At 46.9% G+C, this 18,695-nt stretch overlaps 1 protein-coding gene across 1 annotated transcript; it reads left to right on the top strand.

The window, feature by feature from the left end:
• The first annotated feature begins 30 nt into the window (after nt 1-30).
• MRPL46 (mitochondrial ribosomal protein L46) lies at nt 31-8,665 on the top strand. Its single transcript, XM_019726730.2, has 4 exons — nt 31-283; nt 1,573-1,762; nt 3,148-3,321; nt 8,285-8,665. The coding sequence occupies exons 1-4, from the start codon at nt 56-58 to the stop codon at nt 8,533-8,535; spliced, it is 843 nt and encodes a 280-aa protein (XP_019582289.2). The 5' UTR covers nt 31-55; the 3' UTR covers nt 8,536-8,665.
• Nucleotides 8,666-18,695: the final 10,030 nt, after the last annotated feature.

Below are 18,695 nucleotides of genomic sequence, written 5' to 3'. Positions count from 1 at the left end.
CACAGGATTGGTCCAGGGCCGCTGGAGCCGCGTTGCATTGTGGGAGGGCAGAGAGATGGCGGCGACGGGGAGGCGGGCTCTGTTTGGGGTGGCGAGAGGCTGGCGGCGATTCGAAAGGCTCAGGGCCAGTAGTCTGGGTTTTCGCAGCCTGACTCTTGCGACCGCACCCTCGAACCGCGGGTCTCCATGGCACCTGTTAGGCGCGTTGTGCCTGCAGCGGCCACCGCTCGTGTCGAAACCGCTGACTCCTTTGCAGGAAGAGATAGCAGCTCTCCTACAGCAGGTAGGTTTGAGGTGCGGCTTGTGGGTGCCGTTGGGGAACCAGTAGAGGCACGCGGGCCTGGGTTGGATCCTGACTCTGGCACCAATTAGTCTATGTGACCCTGGACAAGTCACCTAAGGACTTTAGGGTACTTGCCTGCAGAATGGTACCTATCTTACTGGGTTGGTTTGGTACACAGTTGGCGTTCAATAAAAGTTAGTTTTCGTTGGCTTTCTTTATCGTCGCCTTAGGCAGTTCTTTGGAGAAGCTCTTCTTTTTCACTCAATTGCACGAGGGAAGCGGTGGTAGACAAGACGGACTCAACCCGTCTTAGGTGGTTGACAGTTTGGAGAGGAGGAAGTCTTATGTGATGAGTGTTACAAGATGCCTGTGATGAAGTCACCCTTGTTTTGCCTCCCAGGACTGTTTGTGTGAGGGGCAAGTGAGGAAACACGGGCAAAAACGGGGGGTAGTTGCTGTGAGGGTCTTAAGTCTCCAAAGATAGTGATGGAAGGATAGTGTTATATGTTCCTTTAGAAGCAGAAGTTTTTCTGTTGGTACTGAGAGCTGTGAACTTCACTTCTGTGCTTTTTACTTGACTTATTAATATACTCTGCACATACTTCACTAATCACTACAGATAATCATCGAGCACCTACTTTGTGCAGACACTGCAGAAATGCTGGGGATGCAGTGATGGTTAAGACAGACGTAACTGATTCTCAGAGTGCTTCAGTCTAGTGGAGGGGGGCCAGTCAGTAACCAGATAACCACATGATTATAATTGCAGAACCTGGTGAATGTAAAGGAAAACACATGGCACTGTACGAGAACTTAACAGGGACATCTAATTTTGGTTTTATGAGAGGTGTCAAGGAATCTTTCTCCAAGAAAGTTGTATTTAAGTTGAGATCTGAAGCATTAATGGGAAATCTCCCAGGGGAAAAATGGGAAGGAAAACATTGTAGGAAGAAGGAACAGCACTTGTAAACTCCCTGAGGCAGGAAGTGGTGAGTGACGTTGGAATCAAAGACTGACAAGACTGGAACATGGTAAGTAGACAGGCAATGGCTGTCCCGGGCCTCTGTTACTAGCCATCTCATGCAGGGTCAAGGACCGCCAATCACATTCTGACATTTTAGCAAACGTAACTCAGGCCCAAAGTGCAGGTAATTTTTTTTCTCTCTTTTTTTCCCCCTGTGGTATTTTGATTGTATGTCGGGTTATACTGGGTGGCAAACTTCTTAGTCTGTCATGTGTGCTATAACTGTTTTATTCTTCCTGTTTTCTTGTCCTTTTAATTTTCCCAGATTGAGATCGAGAGAAGCCTGTATTCAGACCATGAGCTTCGTGCTTTAGATGAAGCCCAGAGACTGGCAAAGAGGAAAGCTGACCTCTATGATGATGAAGAAGATGAAAAGAATATATTGATGGTACAGGATTTGGAAGATATGTGGGAGCAGAAATTCCTACAGTTTAAACCTGGAGCTCGCATCACAGGTTTGTGGCCTTTTCAGGCCAGTAAGAGGAAAGGGAAAGAGGGGTATTCTAGTTCCCAAATAAAGGACAGTTGCTTAGCCTTGCTTTGTGTTTTAAGTAACAAATAATTACAAATGAATAAACTTTCAGGTGGGAGAAAAATAAATTCTTTTCTGTGTTCCTTAATCTGCCTTAATATAATTTTTTCCCCTAAATTAATAACCCTAATAGAATTTTGTAATGCCTGTGTTATTTTTGAGTAAGAGGGTAGGATGTTGGAATAGCCTTTTCGCTCTCAGTTAAACTTTATGAAAGTTATCTGAATTTTACTCCCAGTTTGGACAGAGAGAGGAGGAAATTAAGCCTGTTCCCTCTAGTTCCCAGTGCCTTTTCTGAAATCCTCCTAAGCAGGGCGTTCTCTTATCCTTGTTTCACAGAAGAAGACCAAAGGGAAAGTGGGGGCTAGTTGAGTCAGTAACCAATGGAGTAGTATAGTGTTTGAGTTAATATGGGTATTGCTTCTTTTCCAAAGGCTCAAAGTACTTTATGGTTTGTTCTTCAGAGAAGTTCAGCTTTTGGTTTTCCTTTTCGTATATTTTAGTTTCCTCAAGATTGTAGGACTCTACCTTGAAAGAGGTCACAGTGAGAGAGATGGGTCAGGGTTGTATCTGATTACAGCAGTCCCCCCTTATCTCCAGGGAATATATTCTAAGGCTCCCAATGGATGCCTGAAACTGTGGGTAGTACTGAACTCTATATATACTGTTTTTTTCCTATACATTTATACTTACAGTGTTTAATTTATAAATTAGGCACAGTAAGAGATTATAGTAATCACAGTAAGATTAAAAACAATAAGGAATAAAATAGAACAATTATAGCAATATATTGTGACAAAAGTGTGTCTCAGAATAAAAGTATGGTCTCAGAATATCTTAATGTACTGTACTCACCTTTTCACTTAAAGGAAGCACTTTATGGCTTCTTGGCATGTCTGAAGTGCCAGCATCACTATTCCTGTGCTTTAGGGCCCTGATTATGTAAAATAGGGTTATTTGAACAAGTGCTGTGATACTGAGACCGTCTATCTGAGAATTGAGACAGCTACTAAGTGACTAACAGGCCGGGAATGAATACAGCGTGGAGACATTGGACAAAGGGGTGATGCATGTCCTGAGCAGGACGGAACTGTATGGCGAGCAATTTCATTATTCTACTCAGAACAGTGTGCAATTTAAAACCGAGGAATTGTTGATTTCTGAAATTTTCCATTTACTATTTTTGGGCCATGGTACTAAGTTCTTTGAGGGCAAAGATTGTGGCTCTACCTTAAAGGAAGACTAAAGATCTTGATTCTGGCAGATCACAGTAATCTTGTCTCCTCTCACCCTCTTTTTTCCCCCCAGATGCCGATAAAAAGAATGACCGAACCTCATTGCACCGGAAGCTAGACAGCAACCTTGTTCTGTTGGTCAAAGAGAAGCTCGGAGACCAGGATGTGTGGATGCTGCCCCAGGCAGAGTGGCAGCCTGGGGAGACCCTCCGAGGAACAGCTGAGCGAACCCTGGCCACACTCTCAGGTGAGTTCTCTGCCACCCTCTAAACCCCATGAGACTCACTTCAGACTCAGCCAGAGGATTTACAGGCTGACTGTGACAATGGGTCTAAGGGTAGCGGGTGGGAAGGTTAATGAAAACTTACATTTGTAAAATTTCCAGCTAGAAAAATCCAGGTAAGGATTTTCCTTAGATCAGGTGAGAGCCTATGTCCCACTGAGATATTAAAATTTAGTACAGTTGACCCGTGAACACAGGCTTGAACTATTTAGGTTCACTTATATGTGGATGTTTTGCGGTAAACATGTACAGTACTGTAAATGTATTTTTTCTTCCTTATGATTTTCTTAATGTTGTTTTCCTCTAGCTTACTGTATTGCAAGAATGCAGTGTATAATACATACACATACAAAATATGTGTTCATCAACTGTTTGTGTTAGGCTCCCAGTCACTAGTAAGGTATTAGTTAAGTTTTGGAGGAGTCAGAAGTTACCTGCAGAGTTGCGACTGTGGGGAGGTGGGCACCCCTTACCCCACCTTGTTCAAGGGTCAACTGGACATTCACAATCGATGTCCTACCATTGTCTCAGCCTGCTTCTCTTCCTGTCCTGGCTCATCGGCCCATCGCTTACCCCTTCACCCAACTGGAAACCTCAGAATTACCCTTAATATCCCTAAATTCTGGAGTCCTACCTGGTCTGCTCTTAATAGTCTCCTCTTTGTTTCCACAGTTTCAGCTGTGACCCCTTCAGTTCTCACAAGACCAGGGTTTCTCAGCTTTGGCACTAGTGATATTTGGGGCCAGAGAATTTGTTGTGGGCAGTACTCTGTGCATTGTGGGATGTTTAGCAGCATCCCTGGCTTCTGTTCCCTAGATGCCAGTTACACTAACCCATCCCCACCCCGTCTAGTGTGACAACCAGAAATGTCTAGACATTGGCAAATATTACCTGGGGAGTGAAATCACGGTGGTTGAGAACCATGACTATTAAAGTAGATGCCAGATAAGTTCCTCTTGCTTTCGTGTGGTACCCTTCAGTGCTGCCAGCATGAGCTTGCTAAAGCACAGTTTCCTTGTCACTCCTCTGCCTGGAGTTCTTAGAAGGTTTCCCATAGAAGTTCAGGCTTTCTCAGGCATGGCCTACACACCCTTTTTGCTCTGATCCTGAGCTCCTCAGTCTTGCTGCTCATGAATGTGGACTCTGGCTTCTAACTTAGCAATCCTTTGCATTCCTGGAATAACGTGGTCGTTCATGTGTCTTTGTTTTGAGGCGTGCTAGTCCCTGGGTGGATGCTTTTCCTCCTCCCTGGTCTGAATGCTCAGCTCATTCGTTACATCATCCGTGGTGGAGCCTTCTCCAGGCCTCTGGGTAGAGAGAGCTGCTCCTCCCTCTGGGCTCCGTACCACTCGTACGTGCCCTTGTTCAGTTTATTCCACAGACATTTACTCTGCTTATCATTTGCTGGACACTGTCGAGGCAGTGGGGTGACAGTGATGAGCAGGACGCCACCCCTGCTCCCTGGGAGCTTGTGTGCCAGTGGAGAACACACTTGCACTTATCCCATTGCCCTGTAATCGCTTACTAACATTTCCCTCCCCAGCCAGAATTCTGACTGCCTTGAAGGTACGGACGATATCTATTCCTCTCCATCACCCAGCCATCTGCAAAGTACTTGGCACATAGTAGCTACTTGCTGAGTGTTTATTGAGTAAATGGATTTGGTAATGTAAGTGCACAACCACTTGACTGGCCCCGCCACCAGCTTGAGTATCTGCTAAGGAGACGTCGCAGCCAGTGTGTGCTCCTTGATCCTTTCCCTCTAGGGGCCTGTGGCCTGCAGGAGAGGTAGGGAGACAGAATGGAATGGGTGGGGGCCTTCATAGGGCTTTGTTTTCTCAGCCATCACGTGGGAGTTGGTAGCTGGGTTTCTTTCCGGGATCATTGTGTTCAGATGCTCAGCTTCCATCACGTCAGATATTCACGACTGACCGACGCTTGCTCAGCTCTACCTCCTGTGTGCCAGGTGGAAAGGGGTTCTGCTTTGGTACTGCGCTTTCCTCCTTTAACCTTCCCACTGTGATAAATCAATGTGAAAGGAACTATGTAACAGATATGTTGACATTTAATAGGTGGGTACAAAGTAAAATGTGTCGATTTATTGCAAATCTATTAAGATGGCAAAGAAAAGCTCAAGCAATATAAAAGTATATTTACAAAATAGTCAGAGTCTGTGACGGGCCAGCCGTCACGAGTCGATGGGTTCCCGAATGGGGGAGTGGGAATGAATAAAAGACACTCTCACATATGATGGCGATCGCGGGACTTCAGTGATCCTGAAGACACTAAGTTTATTTTACTGCACCCATATAAGCAGTTTGAGCACGTGCAAGTATGCATTAACATAACAAATGTAAATTCTTTAGCTTTCACATAGAGGATACAAAATTCACCGGAAACTCACAAGTAATTATCTTATCAATTGCCCTGATAGGCATCAGCCTTCTGTGTCTGGGAATGGGCCGCTCCCACCAAATTCCTCAGCAGCTTACAAGCTCAAGCTCCCCTCAGGTGCAGGCAGAGACAATTGCCTCAGGGGGAGGAAACAGGTAGCATAAACCGAGCCATTCTGCAAAGCTCAGAGTTTCCTGCAACCATGGCTCCCCACAAGAGTCCATTTCTTCTTTCGCATGGACCCACACTTCTCAAGTATTTCTGCAAGATGGACTTCCTAGAGGTGGAATTAATGGTCAAGGATGGACGCATCAAGTTTTTGATGGGTACTGCCCATTGGTCCTGCAGAATGTACCGGATGTTCCACATTGTCACGGGTGATGTCCAGGCGTGGCTGGTGGCCTGGCTCTCGCCAGCATGAAATAGGCTCTATAATTTTTGCCCGTCCAGTTAGTAAAAACGATTGCTTTTGGATTAGCATTTTCCCGATGGCCTGTGAGATTGACCATCTTTTCACGTTTATTGGCTGTTTGTATTTCTTCTTCCACAAACTGCCTGTTCAGATTCTTTGCTCACGTTTGTAATGAACAGTTTCTTTTTTATTTTCTTCTTGATTTAATTACATTTTAATCCAATTTTCCCAGATTATAGAAAAGTAATATGTACCCATTTAATTAGGTGGAAATTTCAGAAAAGCACAAAGAAATATGCCAGTATAATTCCACCACCCACAGATACCTACTGTTGACATTTTGTGTTGTATAAAGTTGTTGTTTTTTAATAATCGAGAAAAGCAATTCATTATATATGATGAAAACATTATCAAACAATGTCTACCAGATGTAGTGTAGGATAAGAAGTAATTTTCCCTTCTCGGAAGCAACCACCACTAACAGTTTTTTGTGTTTTCTTTTAGAAATTGCAAGCATATGCATATTTTATGTTTCTTTTTTCCGCATAGTTGAAGTGTGTGTGTGTACACACACACATATATGTACGCAGAGTTGTATACCTTTTTTCTCCTCTTATATACAGCCTTTAATCATCTCTGTATCAGCACATGAAGACATATCTTAGACTTTTTTTACACTAGTGTGCTATTTCATATGTACCTACTGCGATTTGTGTAGCCAGTCTCTTGCTTTTACAAGTAAAGCTGCAGTGACCTCATCCTTGTACAGTCATCTTTGCTCACATGGGCAAATAAATACATCTGGAGGATAAATTTCTAGAAGCACAGTTGCTAGATCAAATGGTATGTCTAAGTAAAATTGATAACTTGCCATATATAGCAGTTATACTAATTTACATCCATGTAAGAATACTCATTTTTCCCTTACTCTTGACAAGCAGTGTATAGCTCAGTTTTTGAAGTTCAATAATAATGATTTGTTGTTTTAATTTGTATTTCTTTAATTATTAATAAGATTGAGCATATTTTAATGAGTTTGTAAGTCATTGATATTTATTTTCATGTTCATGTTCATATATGCTTGGTTCATTTTTTTTTTTTTTTTTTTTTTTTTTTTTTTACATTTGTTTTTTTCCTCATTGATTTCTAAGTACTTTTTGCATCTTAACATATTATTCTTCTGTTGAATGTGTTGAAATATTTTTTCTGGTTTGTCAATTTGTCTGACTTTTCTTTTTGCTTCATTTTTTCTTTGCAGAAAGGTTTAATTTTTATGTAGATAAATATGTCTTTTCTTTTATGGATTTTTCTGTTTTGTCTATTAGGCCTTCCTCTCTCAAAACTGATACAGAAAGTACTCTGATGGTTTATTTTTCCTTTAATGAAAATTTTTTAAAAATGGAAAATTCAGAAAATATTCTTAAATACTCATGAAACTACCATCCAGAATAAACAGACTTTTTATGAAAATTTTAAATTTCTGTTGTTAAATCTTTGATCTGTATGGCAGCAGTGTTGATAGGGGCCGAGGTTGGATCCAGCTTTAGTTTTGTTATGTAGCTCACCAATTCTCCAAATGCCATTTAGTTACTCATTATTTCCCTGTCATTGGAAATGCAGGGTTGGGGTTATTAACCCTTTGTTTTATACATTGCAGATACTATCTATCAGTCTCTCGTTGTCTTTTAACTTTGATTATGATGTTTTTACCCTGTAGAAGTTAAATCGGGTCCTTTTTATGTTTTCCTTACGACACTCCCTTTGAAAGGCAGATGAACTTTGCTTCACAGTTGCCACGTGTCTTCATTCTGCACCGACAGTGACGGCTGAGTGTAGCAGCTCAGTGTTCTGACTCCCAGGTAGTGGTATTTGCTGCGTTGCTGACTCCAGTCTGGAAGCAGTAGCTTGGCACAGGTGAGGACGCAGTGATTCTGGAGCCCATGGGCCAGGAGCGTTTGGATTGAGAAGAGAGGTGGCTCTTCAGGAAGGACTGAGTCCTTACTCCCAGGGGCTGCTTTTACGGCGCGGAAAACGGCTCTCGCAGAGACCCCGATGATTTGGGATCCATAGTACACAGGTCGGTGTGTCCTCATCTTCCAATTCTGTTTCCCCCCCTCTCAGAAAACAACATGGAAGCCAAGTTCCTGGGAAATGCACCCTGTGGCCACTACAAGTTCAAGTTCCCCCAGGCAATACGGACAGAGAGCAGCGTTGGGGCCAAAATATTCTTCTTCAAAGCACTACTACTAACCGGAGACTTTTCTCAGGCCGGGCAGAAGGGCCATCATGTGTGGGTCAGTAAGGAGGAGCTGGGTGACTATTTGAAACCCAAATACCTGGCCCAGGTGAGGAGATTTCTGTTGGACCTCTGATGGACGGAGCTGCCTGTGGACTGCCCGAACAATTCTGCGATTTGGGTCTCAAGGACGTTTGTGATTGCCCCGTGTGTGCAGGGGATATCAAGCAGTAAACTAATTCTGAGAATAAACGAGTTTATCATTGCGTGTGTCTTGGCTGATTTGCCCTTTGAGGGGTACTGGCTTCTCCCTGTGCAGAGAGAGCCAGCTCTTAGGGCGCCTTTCCCTTCTTTCCCTGATAATTATGTATTGCATTACTTTTCAGTGAATCGACTGGCTTCCTGGGCCAGGAAGGAAGAACAGAAGGAAATGAATGTAACTTCTAAAAGCCTTGAGTTCTGTGAAAGCTTCTAGGCCCATGAAAAAAAAAACAAAACTAGTTCAGTGTAGTTTTTTAGCCATTTTCCCTTTTATTATTCCCTCCGTTTCTACTTAATATATGAAAGTGTATCAATGTAGCCTAGGAAATAATTCCTTCCTTTTGTCTTCCTTCCCTCCTTCCCTACCACTTCTTTTATTTGTTTTTTTTAAAAAGCATTTTATATTTAAACAATTTAATCATGTGTTATCTGTTTTTGAAACAGTCGTGAAATAAGCAGTGTCGGCTCGTTCTCTGTTTTACAGGAGGGGAATCATGGCTGGTGTGTCTTGGCTAAGTCTCCTGTGTTCCCTTGGCGTTGATGGTGCAGGAGGAGAACGCTGATCTCTGGCCTCTTGGTTGGGACTCGACCCTTCACTGTTGCCTGGGTCACCACTGGCCCCAGTGCCTGGTGCATGGAAGGCACTCATTGAACATTTGCTAAATGAGTGAAAAGAGGGGGCATCTCAGACATGCCTCTGCCTAGAATAGTGGTTCCAGTAGCAAGGCTGCAGTCTTGGATCCCAACTCTCAGACATCCTTTGGGTTAAACAGATTGGCCTGTGTGATGTAAGGTTGCGAAATGGGATTTCTCTGTTTGCGGCAGGTGTAGCCCCGTGTTCTGTCACTCAGGGTCAAGGAGGTTTTCTGTGATGAAAATGGGAGTGCCCCGTCCTGATATTCCCTCCACCTGCTGTCCCTCCTGCGTGTGTCCCTTCTCCTCATTATTGAGGGGACATGGGCATAGTGGACATGTGAAGCCTAGGCCATAGGAGACGGTAAGAGCACCCATAGGATCAGGAGGGCATTTCTCGGTTTTGGAGTGAATTGTGTATGTGAACTAGGCTGTGTATTCACTGCAGGGACCTCTAACCTAGAAGGGAAGGAATCATCCGGGTGAGGTGGCGACCATTTTTATGACCGATACCTTGATTTATAATAAATATGTATTTGGTCTTTGTCCCCATTCATTGGCACAGTGCTCCTATAAGCCCTTGGAGTTTCCTAAGTCTTGAGTGCAATCAGGGTCTCTTATTATGTTCATGAGGGCTTGCCATGCCCCTTGGTAACCGAAGATTGGGGTCTGGTTGCTAGGGAAGCCAGCCATTTGATTAGAGGGTTGGAAGGTTCGGTCTCACCCCCTGACCCTCCGGGGAGGGAAGAGGGGCTAGAGATTTAGTTCCGTCACCAATGGCCAACCATTGGTTTCATCAATCATACCTACGTAATGAAGCTTCCGTGAAAGCCCAGAAGGGTGGGGTTTGGAGAGCTCTCAGGTTGAACACGAGATGTGGAGAGATGTGCCAGAGAGCATGGAATCTCCACGTCCTTCCACTCCTGGCCTCATGCATGTCTTCTGGTTGTTCCTGCGTTACATCCTTTTGTCATAACCCGGTCATCTAGTCAGTAGAACGTTTCTGAGTTCTGTGAGCTGCTCTAGCAAATTAGTCGTACCCACGGGAGCCTCCGATTTATAGCCAGTGGGTCAGAAGCAGGTATAACAAACTGACTTGTGATTGGCATCTGAAGTGGAGAGCTGTCCTGTGGGCCTGATAGTATCTACCGAGCCTGTAACGTGGCAGCGGATGCTGTCTCCAGCTGGATAGATAGTGTCAGAACTGAGATGAATCACAGGACACCCAGCTGGTGTCTGTAAATTGCTTGGTTTGGGGAGAAACCCACACGTTGGAATTGGTACCAGAATCTTAATGCCCAGGCATAAGGTGGTCTGTGTTGTTCCAGAGTTGTTTCTCTAGAGGGAAATAGTATATATACAACTGGTAAATAGAGAAATGGTGTCAGGATAACCCAAAATTAGGTAGTTCCTGTGAGGTTTTCCCCGGAACATTAATAGTTTGAAGTGATCAGAGACAATACCTTAAGAAAAAAGCCAGAAATCTTATAGAAGTGCCTGCCTTTATTGCAAGCAGTAGCAGGTACAGTAGTTTGAGGAATCACCATTAAGCCCTTCCGCTGTGTTTGGTTGGGGAAACGGAATGGAAAGGAAGACAGTGCGAAGACACCACCCCTTTGTTTCACAAAACTGATGACGAAGGCATTACATTTTTTATTTTGATGGAACTTGTCTGCTAGGACCTGCGTCTCCGAGAACCTGCGTCTCAGGAAGAAGAATGAAGCCCCGGATTTCAGGGACCAGTGTTTGTGCCAGTGGGGGATTAAGTGCCCTAGCATCGTCATTGGGCTTCACTCTGTTTTGTTAGTGCCCTGGCTACAAAATACAGGTTTTAGGTGATCTGCCCCAACCCCCTTTTCCCAGAAGCCCTGTTATTTTTGGAGTGTGATTTTGCAGAGTTTTGGAGATAAGTTTTTTGTTTTTTTTTTCTTCCTGGCATCATAGTAGAAATGACTGCATGTGCTGAGTGCCCTGAAGCTTCCACTGGCTGTCACACATGACCAGAAAATTGTTTCTAGTCTAATCCTCTGGGAGAAGAACACCAGGGAACAGAGAAAAAGGTGATAATTCTCTGTTTTAGAGGATGGGAGCTTCCAAAGAAAACTTGGAGGAAGAAACAGTAGTGTGTGTGTTGTGGGGATTAGGAGTTGCAGTTTGAGGTGTGGTTGTGCACCCTAAGAAGAGAAATGCCACGTGTGTGTGTGTGTGTGTGTGTGTAAGTGTGTAAGTGTGACGTAAAACACCCCAGCTCACTGGAAGGCTCCTCCAGAAGTTCATCCCCACATCTGGTCATTGCCTTCTAAATGATTTCTAGTCACTTCTGTTTTTCACTTTTGCTGGTACTATGGAGAAAATATTATCACTCTTACAAACTTGTCTTCCTGGTAACTTATCCTCAAGAGTTTCCTCCTGCTGGGCCATTTCTGCACCTTGTACGTGCTTCTCCACTTAGCACTTTATAGGACAGTGAGTTGTGCCGTATGTTAGTCTGGCTCTGACACCTAACTGCACTTCCAAATCCTTGAGCAGAGCCTGCCTCATGGACATACTTACAAAAAACATTTAAGTGAATCAGCTTCTTTCCCCACGAACACTGAACTTGGGAGTCAGAAAACCTGGGTTTGAATTTGTTTTATGACCTTTGGCAAGTTACAACTGCTATCGCTATTAATACTAGCGGAGTGACCTTGGAATGTTCGGAACTGGTCCGAGGTTGAAACCCAGGCATCCTGGTCCCTATTTTATAGATGAGAAAATACTCAGGCGTGTTAACTTGCTTAGGGTTGGTTACTCGCTAGTAAGGAGTGGGCTCAGAATTTGAACTCCAATGTGTGTACAAAGCTAGTTGTTAACCTTTGTTAGCTTTCCCTTTCTCATCTGTACGATACAGATGATACTATTTCTCAGAATGTGATAATTTATGTGAAAATACTTAGCACCGTGCATGACTTGCTATAAACACTCAGTAAATGTTTCCCTCCTGCCAGCATCTTGAAGCTCCTAAATCCTGAATTCTGCTCTGTCATCTTTAGCTCTTGTATCTCCCATTCTCACCTTCTCCACATTATATATTTTGTGGCAACTAAGGTGTCTGACCTGTTTGGAAAAGGATGTGACTATATGGACATTAATGGCTTCATTCCATCAGCCGATCTCAAAATGGGTGGGTGGCAGGTCAGTCCCGTAGTGACATCCAGCTGCTTGGGCACGTTAGCCCTGTCCACTCTGGGCCCGGTAATCCAGAGCCACTGTTAAGGCACAGGCTTATGGAGCAGTACGAACGGAAAGGACATACTGACCCATTCTGTTTCCTCACAGAGGAAAAAGGGACGCCGCTGAAAGGCTGGCACCCCAATTATGAAGAGCTCTAAGCTGCAGGCACACATAGCAAGATAGGGCCTGTTTGTGAAATCTTAGGACAGCCTCAGTCCCCTGCCTTTCTCTGCTTTATTTCCTAGAAGGTTGGATGAGAGCCCGTCACTTGAGGCTATCGGTCACCTCCCACCTGCCTTGGAACGTCAGTGGGAAGGAGGAAACTGCTCTGCTCCCTGCTTCCAGGACGGGCCCAGAGTAGGTACTGCTATAAAGGCTCAGGGAGGTCCAGAGAGCTGTCACAGCTGAGGGGCGGCCACTCGGAGGTCCCCTGTGGGTTAGACTGGGGATGGCCAGGGAGGGCAGTAGTAGCCCAGAGCCAGGAATAGCTACGCGTGTGCGCACACACACACACATCCCTACCCCCGTCCCAAGCCATCAAATGGGCCGGAGGAGCCAGCAACAGGTTTTGCTCAGAGGATTAGGCAGTATTCGGCAGTAGGGCCACACCACTGATCACTGAAAAACCAGATACCCAGTCCCCAAGTAGCTGCTGAGTGGCTGACGGAGGGACCGAGGTGGGCAGAGAGACCCCAGGTTCTCGTGTGGCCCAGTAGGGGGAAAATGGCCCTAATATGGTCGGTCCCATGAGGACCATTGAGAATAGGTGTTTGAGGATGACACGACTGGTAGACAAAGTGCAGACACCTGGGTAGGGGGTGTTGGGAGGACACTCCAGGGCAGAAGGCCTTGGGGTAGACGGGGCTGAGAAGAGAGAGAACCCCCAGACTGAGTGGCCTGATGGAGGTGGAGGTGGTAAGGCAGGGCTGCTGGGCTGGACTCCTGCATGAGTGCCACAAGGTGGCAGGGTTTGCCTGGCAACCTCTGTCCCTTGCAACGTCTGCCTTGGAGGGGCTTCTTGCCCAAGCTCTGCAGGGCCCCTAGTGCCCTGTCCTCTGGTTGAGGGGCTGCTGGCCAGGACAGCCGGAGGGCATGGCTGTGTACTCTTCCTCATTTGCTGCTTCTGTCAGCCATGTGTGGTGACTTCCCCTGCCATGTGTTGATCAGCAGACGAGCTTGGGGAGGTGAGGGGACTCTGAAGGGCTTGGCACGAATGTGTGGTGGAGTCAGGTCAGGATTTGAACTCAGAGCTGTGTGATTCTAAAGCCACCTACTGCCTGCCCCGTTACCTTTGTATCAGAGATCGCACACCTCTCACCAAGGGGCACTTTACTGCAGGCCCATGGACCCCTGCAAAGGCCCAAGCTGGAGCAATTTGGGAGAACACACAGAGGACTTGGAGTAGAGGACAATGAGATGGAAGAGATGGAAGTTACTGAACTTGGAGAAGAACATGACGAGAGTCACTGATTGGTCTTCATGTGTGTATCTGACTTCAACAGGGTCTCCTTCGAATTAGAGGCAGTAGCTTGAAATGCAGCAGAAGGATCTTTGGGAAGTTACACAAGGGAAGACTTCCTTGACATTTAGGATTATTACATTAAACATGAGAGTGAGTTCCTGAAACATTCCAGTCACCATTCAGCAAGTATTTGCAGAGGAGGTCGTTGGACTGCCCAGCACTGGGGATAAAATGGTGATTGCTATGCTCCTGCCCAGTGTCCTCAGATGGTGGGGACAGGAAACAGACGCATCAACCAGCAGAAGGGAACTGTGCCCTGGAAGCACAGAGGGGAGCTGTGCGCCCAGCCCCAGGGGGGTCAGGGAACGCCCCCCAGACAGTCATGGCTAAGCTGGGGCCTGAAGAGTAAGGTGAGTGAACCGGTGAGGAAGAAGCAGAGAGAGCATGTGCCCAAAGGGCCCCTAAAGAAGTTCTGTGGGCATTTTGCAGTGTTTTCAGTTCTTAACTGGCCAAGACAGCTTGCGAGTTGTTTTGTCTGAAGGCAAGAGGATGGGTCCCGTGACGTCTTATGACAGTGGAGCCACTTCTTGCCTGGGGGCTGGATTCTAAAGTTGGTGCATTAGTCACAAATAATGTGCAAAGTTACTGTCGAGTTGCCCCTTAGGAAGGCATCACATTGGTGACTGGTGCAGGTCTGTTGGGGGAATCCAGAGCAGCCAGTGTTTCCTCTGGTGATGGAACCCATCACGGTGTATTTGGTTGAGCACAAGAGTAGCCAGTTGGCTTGTGTTTAGGGGCTGTGCTGTGTAAAGTACTAGGATTCCCATACCTCTCACTGAGGGGCATTGACTACAGGTCTGTGCACCCCAGCAAAGGCCCAATTGGGGCAATTTGGGAGAATATGAGGAGATTCAGAATCACACTCAGTGTCATGAGATGCTCGCATAAAGATAGGCTTTGGGGATTCAAGATGGAGTTGTCTCCCCATCTCAGGCTCACTCCGGAGCAGGAGTCCCTGGGAGCAGTAAGCGCATCCACAGTGGATGGAAGTGCCCGCTTCCCAGTCACTAGTCTCACCTGTAAAAATCCCAGGACAATAGTTTGACTTCGTAAAAGTCAGATGTGTGTGTGATGGGATTCTATGGGATCCATTTGGTTCCCAGTTCTTCCCGGCAGCCTTCCATCTGCAGCAGCTAATTATCAAGCAGTGAAGCTTGTGTATTAATCCATCTACCTGAAGGAGGCTTGGCCTCAAAGGGGACAAAGTAGCTTTTTTTTTTTTTTTTTTTTGGAGAGAGTTGGTTTTGGAAAAGTTCAGTGAGGGCAGTGATTGACTAAATTGGGTAATTCTGGCCTCAGCCAATAAGAATATGTGATGCTTGTACAGTAATGATTGTAGATTTTATGTAAGGTGTTCAAACTGACCGAAAGCAGGTCCAAAGACTTCTGAGCCATGGCTGCGTCATTAAAATAAGAATTTAGCCTTTTAAGGTGACTCCTTGGAAGCAGGTGACACTCGTTCGGATGGAAAGGTGTGTTTGCTAAAAAATATTCTGTGTCTTGTAGTCACACCTGCTATACAACTCAGCAGCACCCTCTTAGCCATTCTGAGTGCCTACGCGAGAACGGAAGGTCTTCGTACACATCTGTCCCCAGCAAAGACACATGGCCACGTATTCTACCACGTCCATCGACATTGTACGCTTCCTGTTTCCCATCCCCACTTCTCACCACGCTCACAACCACGCACCCCCCCACACACACACATCCTTGAACGTCATGTCAGACGGCTTTGAATATTCACGTCACACACACACAGCTTTGAGCATTCGCATCACACATCCACCTCCTGGAGCATTCGCCGTGCGCACACGCGCACACACGCACACACACACACACACACACACACCAAAGCTTCAAATATCCTCGTGACACCCCCCCCCCTTGAATGTTCACATCACACACAAACCCCTGGATGCTCATTCCTGTCACACATTTGTACAAACCCTTGGAATCCACCCGATACATACATACCCTTAAGCTGTCACACTGAAACACACACATGCACATTCTGTACACACACGCCTTGGAAGCGGATGTCAGAACAGGCACGTGCTTGAGCACCTCACGCACCGTTCAGGTCATTTGCCTGTTGCTCTCAGATCTGCTCCCTACCCTTCCCCTGCCGAGCTCTGCGATGTGTGCGTGCACGTGTGTTGAGGGGGCTGCTGACCCTTGACAATTGTATTTTCCAAGCTTACTTGCCGCTGGGTTCCTGTTGGGTTTGGCCAGTAAGAGGTGCTGGTGAGAGATGGGAGGGCAAAGGGAGAAGCCGGGTGTTTCTCCCCGTTCTGTGCGGAGGAGGCGTTGCCAGCATCCCCTCCGTGGTGCCGTCTCACCAGCAGGTGTCTCCACCATGCCGGTTCCTGCAGGATGGCGAAGGCTCCTGGCAACACCAGCACCACTCCTTCCTCTGTCCCGCCAGCTCCAGGGGTAATGGTGATCTATTCCTGCGACCTCTGCGCTGCGTCACCCTCCCCCGCTTTGGTTTTTCTGTCTTCCCAACACTTGTAGCTAGTTCCTGTGTTGTTTCCCTCTCTGTGCAGCTTTGCCCTAACAGGACCCTGACTGCTGCTCAGCTGACACCCAGACCGACAGAGTTTCTTCCAGCTGTGCTCGGATCTGTGTTGGGTCCATTCCTGGTACAGAGAAGCTATTGGGTATTTGTTGAGGGAGTGAGTATAGTGGCCCCCTCCCTGTTCTGGGCTGTTCCTGGGACAGAGATCATTGTATTCCTGGACTAGATGGCTCAGGGGCACCGTCAGCCATCTAGAAGGATTACAAATGACCACAGTGAGCCCAGCCTCCTGGGGCTCCAGGTCATCTTGGCCAGAGCCCGCTTGGAGAGTGGAGGATAGGTCGTGGAAACACCAGATTTTCATCCATAGGCCAGATGTGGTTTGAGAAGCAAAGGGATGCTCGTGCCTGAGATACGTAGGAAAGAATGGGGGGGGTCTCTCCCCAATGATTTGGCTGCACCTGTGGTCTGAGCACTGGCCCCCAAATCCCAATTCCTGGTTCTGAAATTGACTTGGGCATGGTGTTCCCGTGTTTCCCCGAAAATAAGACCTTGCCGACAGTCAGCTCTAATGCGTCTTTTGGAGCAAAAATTAATATAAGACATGATTATTATATTATGTTATATTACATTATATTAGCCAGTCTTATAAAATAAGACCGGGTCTTATATTAATTTTTGCTCCAAAAGACACATTGGAGCTGATGGTCTGGCTAGGTGTTATTTTCGGGGAAACAGGGTCTTTGCCTCAGCATTCTTGCTTATAGAATCACAGACTCTGAGCCGTCACTTATTCCTCTTTACAAAATGTCTGAGGAACTGTTTGATCTTGAACAAGTAATACGTCCCCCTGTGGGCCTCAGTTTCCTCATCTGCAACACAAGGCAGTCGGATTCACAATGCTGGTGGGGGCTGCGGTGGGTTGGTGATGAGGTGTGGGGCTCAGGGAGGGTCCCAGCCACGACCTGCATTGTCCACAGGGAGGCCCCACACAAATGCAAGTGCAGCCCAGACACTGCAGACTGGAAGCTGGAAAGCCAGGTTCCCCGTTCCCCAGAGTCTCCCTGCATTCGAGTGCATTGGAGGCCACTGCACATATGCAATGACACGGCGAGGCAGAAGTCACCAGCCAAGTCGTTAACCTTAGAATGAGCTCCTAGGATCAAGCAGAATCATGAGCGGGTGTGGGAACTCAGGAGAGGTACAATTTCAAAGGGACGACAGCCAGGAACAAAAGTAATCACACCAGCATCCAAGCGTTTTCACAAGTGTTTGATTCAATAGAACATAGTTTTATTTTGAGCAGACTGATAACACGAGAGCGTCCCTGTGGTCCAGCGTCCTACATGTCTGTGATCCTTAGAGTTCGCCCGCGGAAAGCAGGTGCTGTGAGGTCCCTAACTGACAGGGGGCTGAGAGCTGGGGGGTGGAATGGCACGATCCTGGTCACACACCTAGGAAGGACAGCGCTGGGACTTCAATCCAGGTCTTTGTGAGCCAGAAAGCGCACCCCTGGGTGCTGGAAACAGCCAGTAGGATGGGCACCTGCCTTGGGGTGGCCTGGGCTGATTCTGTCTTGCCCGCAGCTCCTGACATGTGACAGGGAGGCAGTCTGGCCAGATGCACACATGGCGGCAGGTGAAGCAGATGAGCACCTCAGATCACCTGTGCTTGTGCTTCCTCCCTTGGCATTTGGGGTAACTGAGGCCCAGGGCGGGAGAGGCTCTTGTCAGGCTTCACACAGCACCAGAGGCGAAGGTGAGAGACCTCGGGAGTCTTGAGGCGCAGCCCCCAGTGTTTGCCATGGGGGGTCTGCCCGCCCCAGTGTGAGAGCTGGTGCCTCCTGGAAGCCTCTGGAATGTTAGGGGCCTCCGTTTCTGCTCCCAAATACCAGGCGCTGGTGACAGCCCCCTTTTGGCCCCCTGGCAGGGCTCCTTGGCTCAGCAGAGCAGGCCTTATCCAGCACACGGGGGCTTGTGGGGGTAGGAGAGCCGGGCTTTTGGCTCTGCACAGCTTTCTCTGGGATTACAAGATAATGCATCTAAAGGAACGTTAGCTCATCCAAGTTTATGGATTATGTGGAAATCAAATTGTAGTAATCTCCCTGGCCATCTGGTCTTGGCACCGCTCGCCAGGACCTCCCAGGGGC

The sequence above is a fragment of the Rhinolophus sinicus genome, linkage group LG13, assembly GCF_036562045.2.
Source record: "Rhinolophus sinicus isolate RSC01 linkage group LG13, ASM3656204v1, whole genome shotgun sequence".
In the NCBI taxonomy this organism is placed as follows: domain Eukaryota; kingdom Metazoa; phylum Chordata; class Mammalia; order Chiroptera; family Rhinolophidae; genus Rhinolophus; species Rhinolophus sinicus.
Note: the sequence above shows the minus strand (reverse complement) of the source record. Positions and strands in the feature narration are given on the sequence as shown.

Bases quoted from the DNA above. Each gene is read 5' to 3' on its own strand.
- MRPL46 (XM_019726730.2), top strand. From the start codon at position 56: ATGGCGGCGACGGGGAGGCGGGCTCTGTTTGGGGTGGCGAGAGGCTGG. The intron at 284-1,572 runs GTAGGTTTGAGG...TAATTTTCCCAG, and splicing joins TAGCAGCTCTCCTACAGCAG to ATTGAGATCGAGAGAAGCCT. The intron at 3,322-8,284 runs GTGAGTTCTCTG...CCCCCCTCTCAG, and splicing joins AACCCTGGCCACACTCTCAG to AAAACAACATGGAAGCCAAG.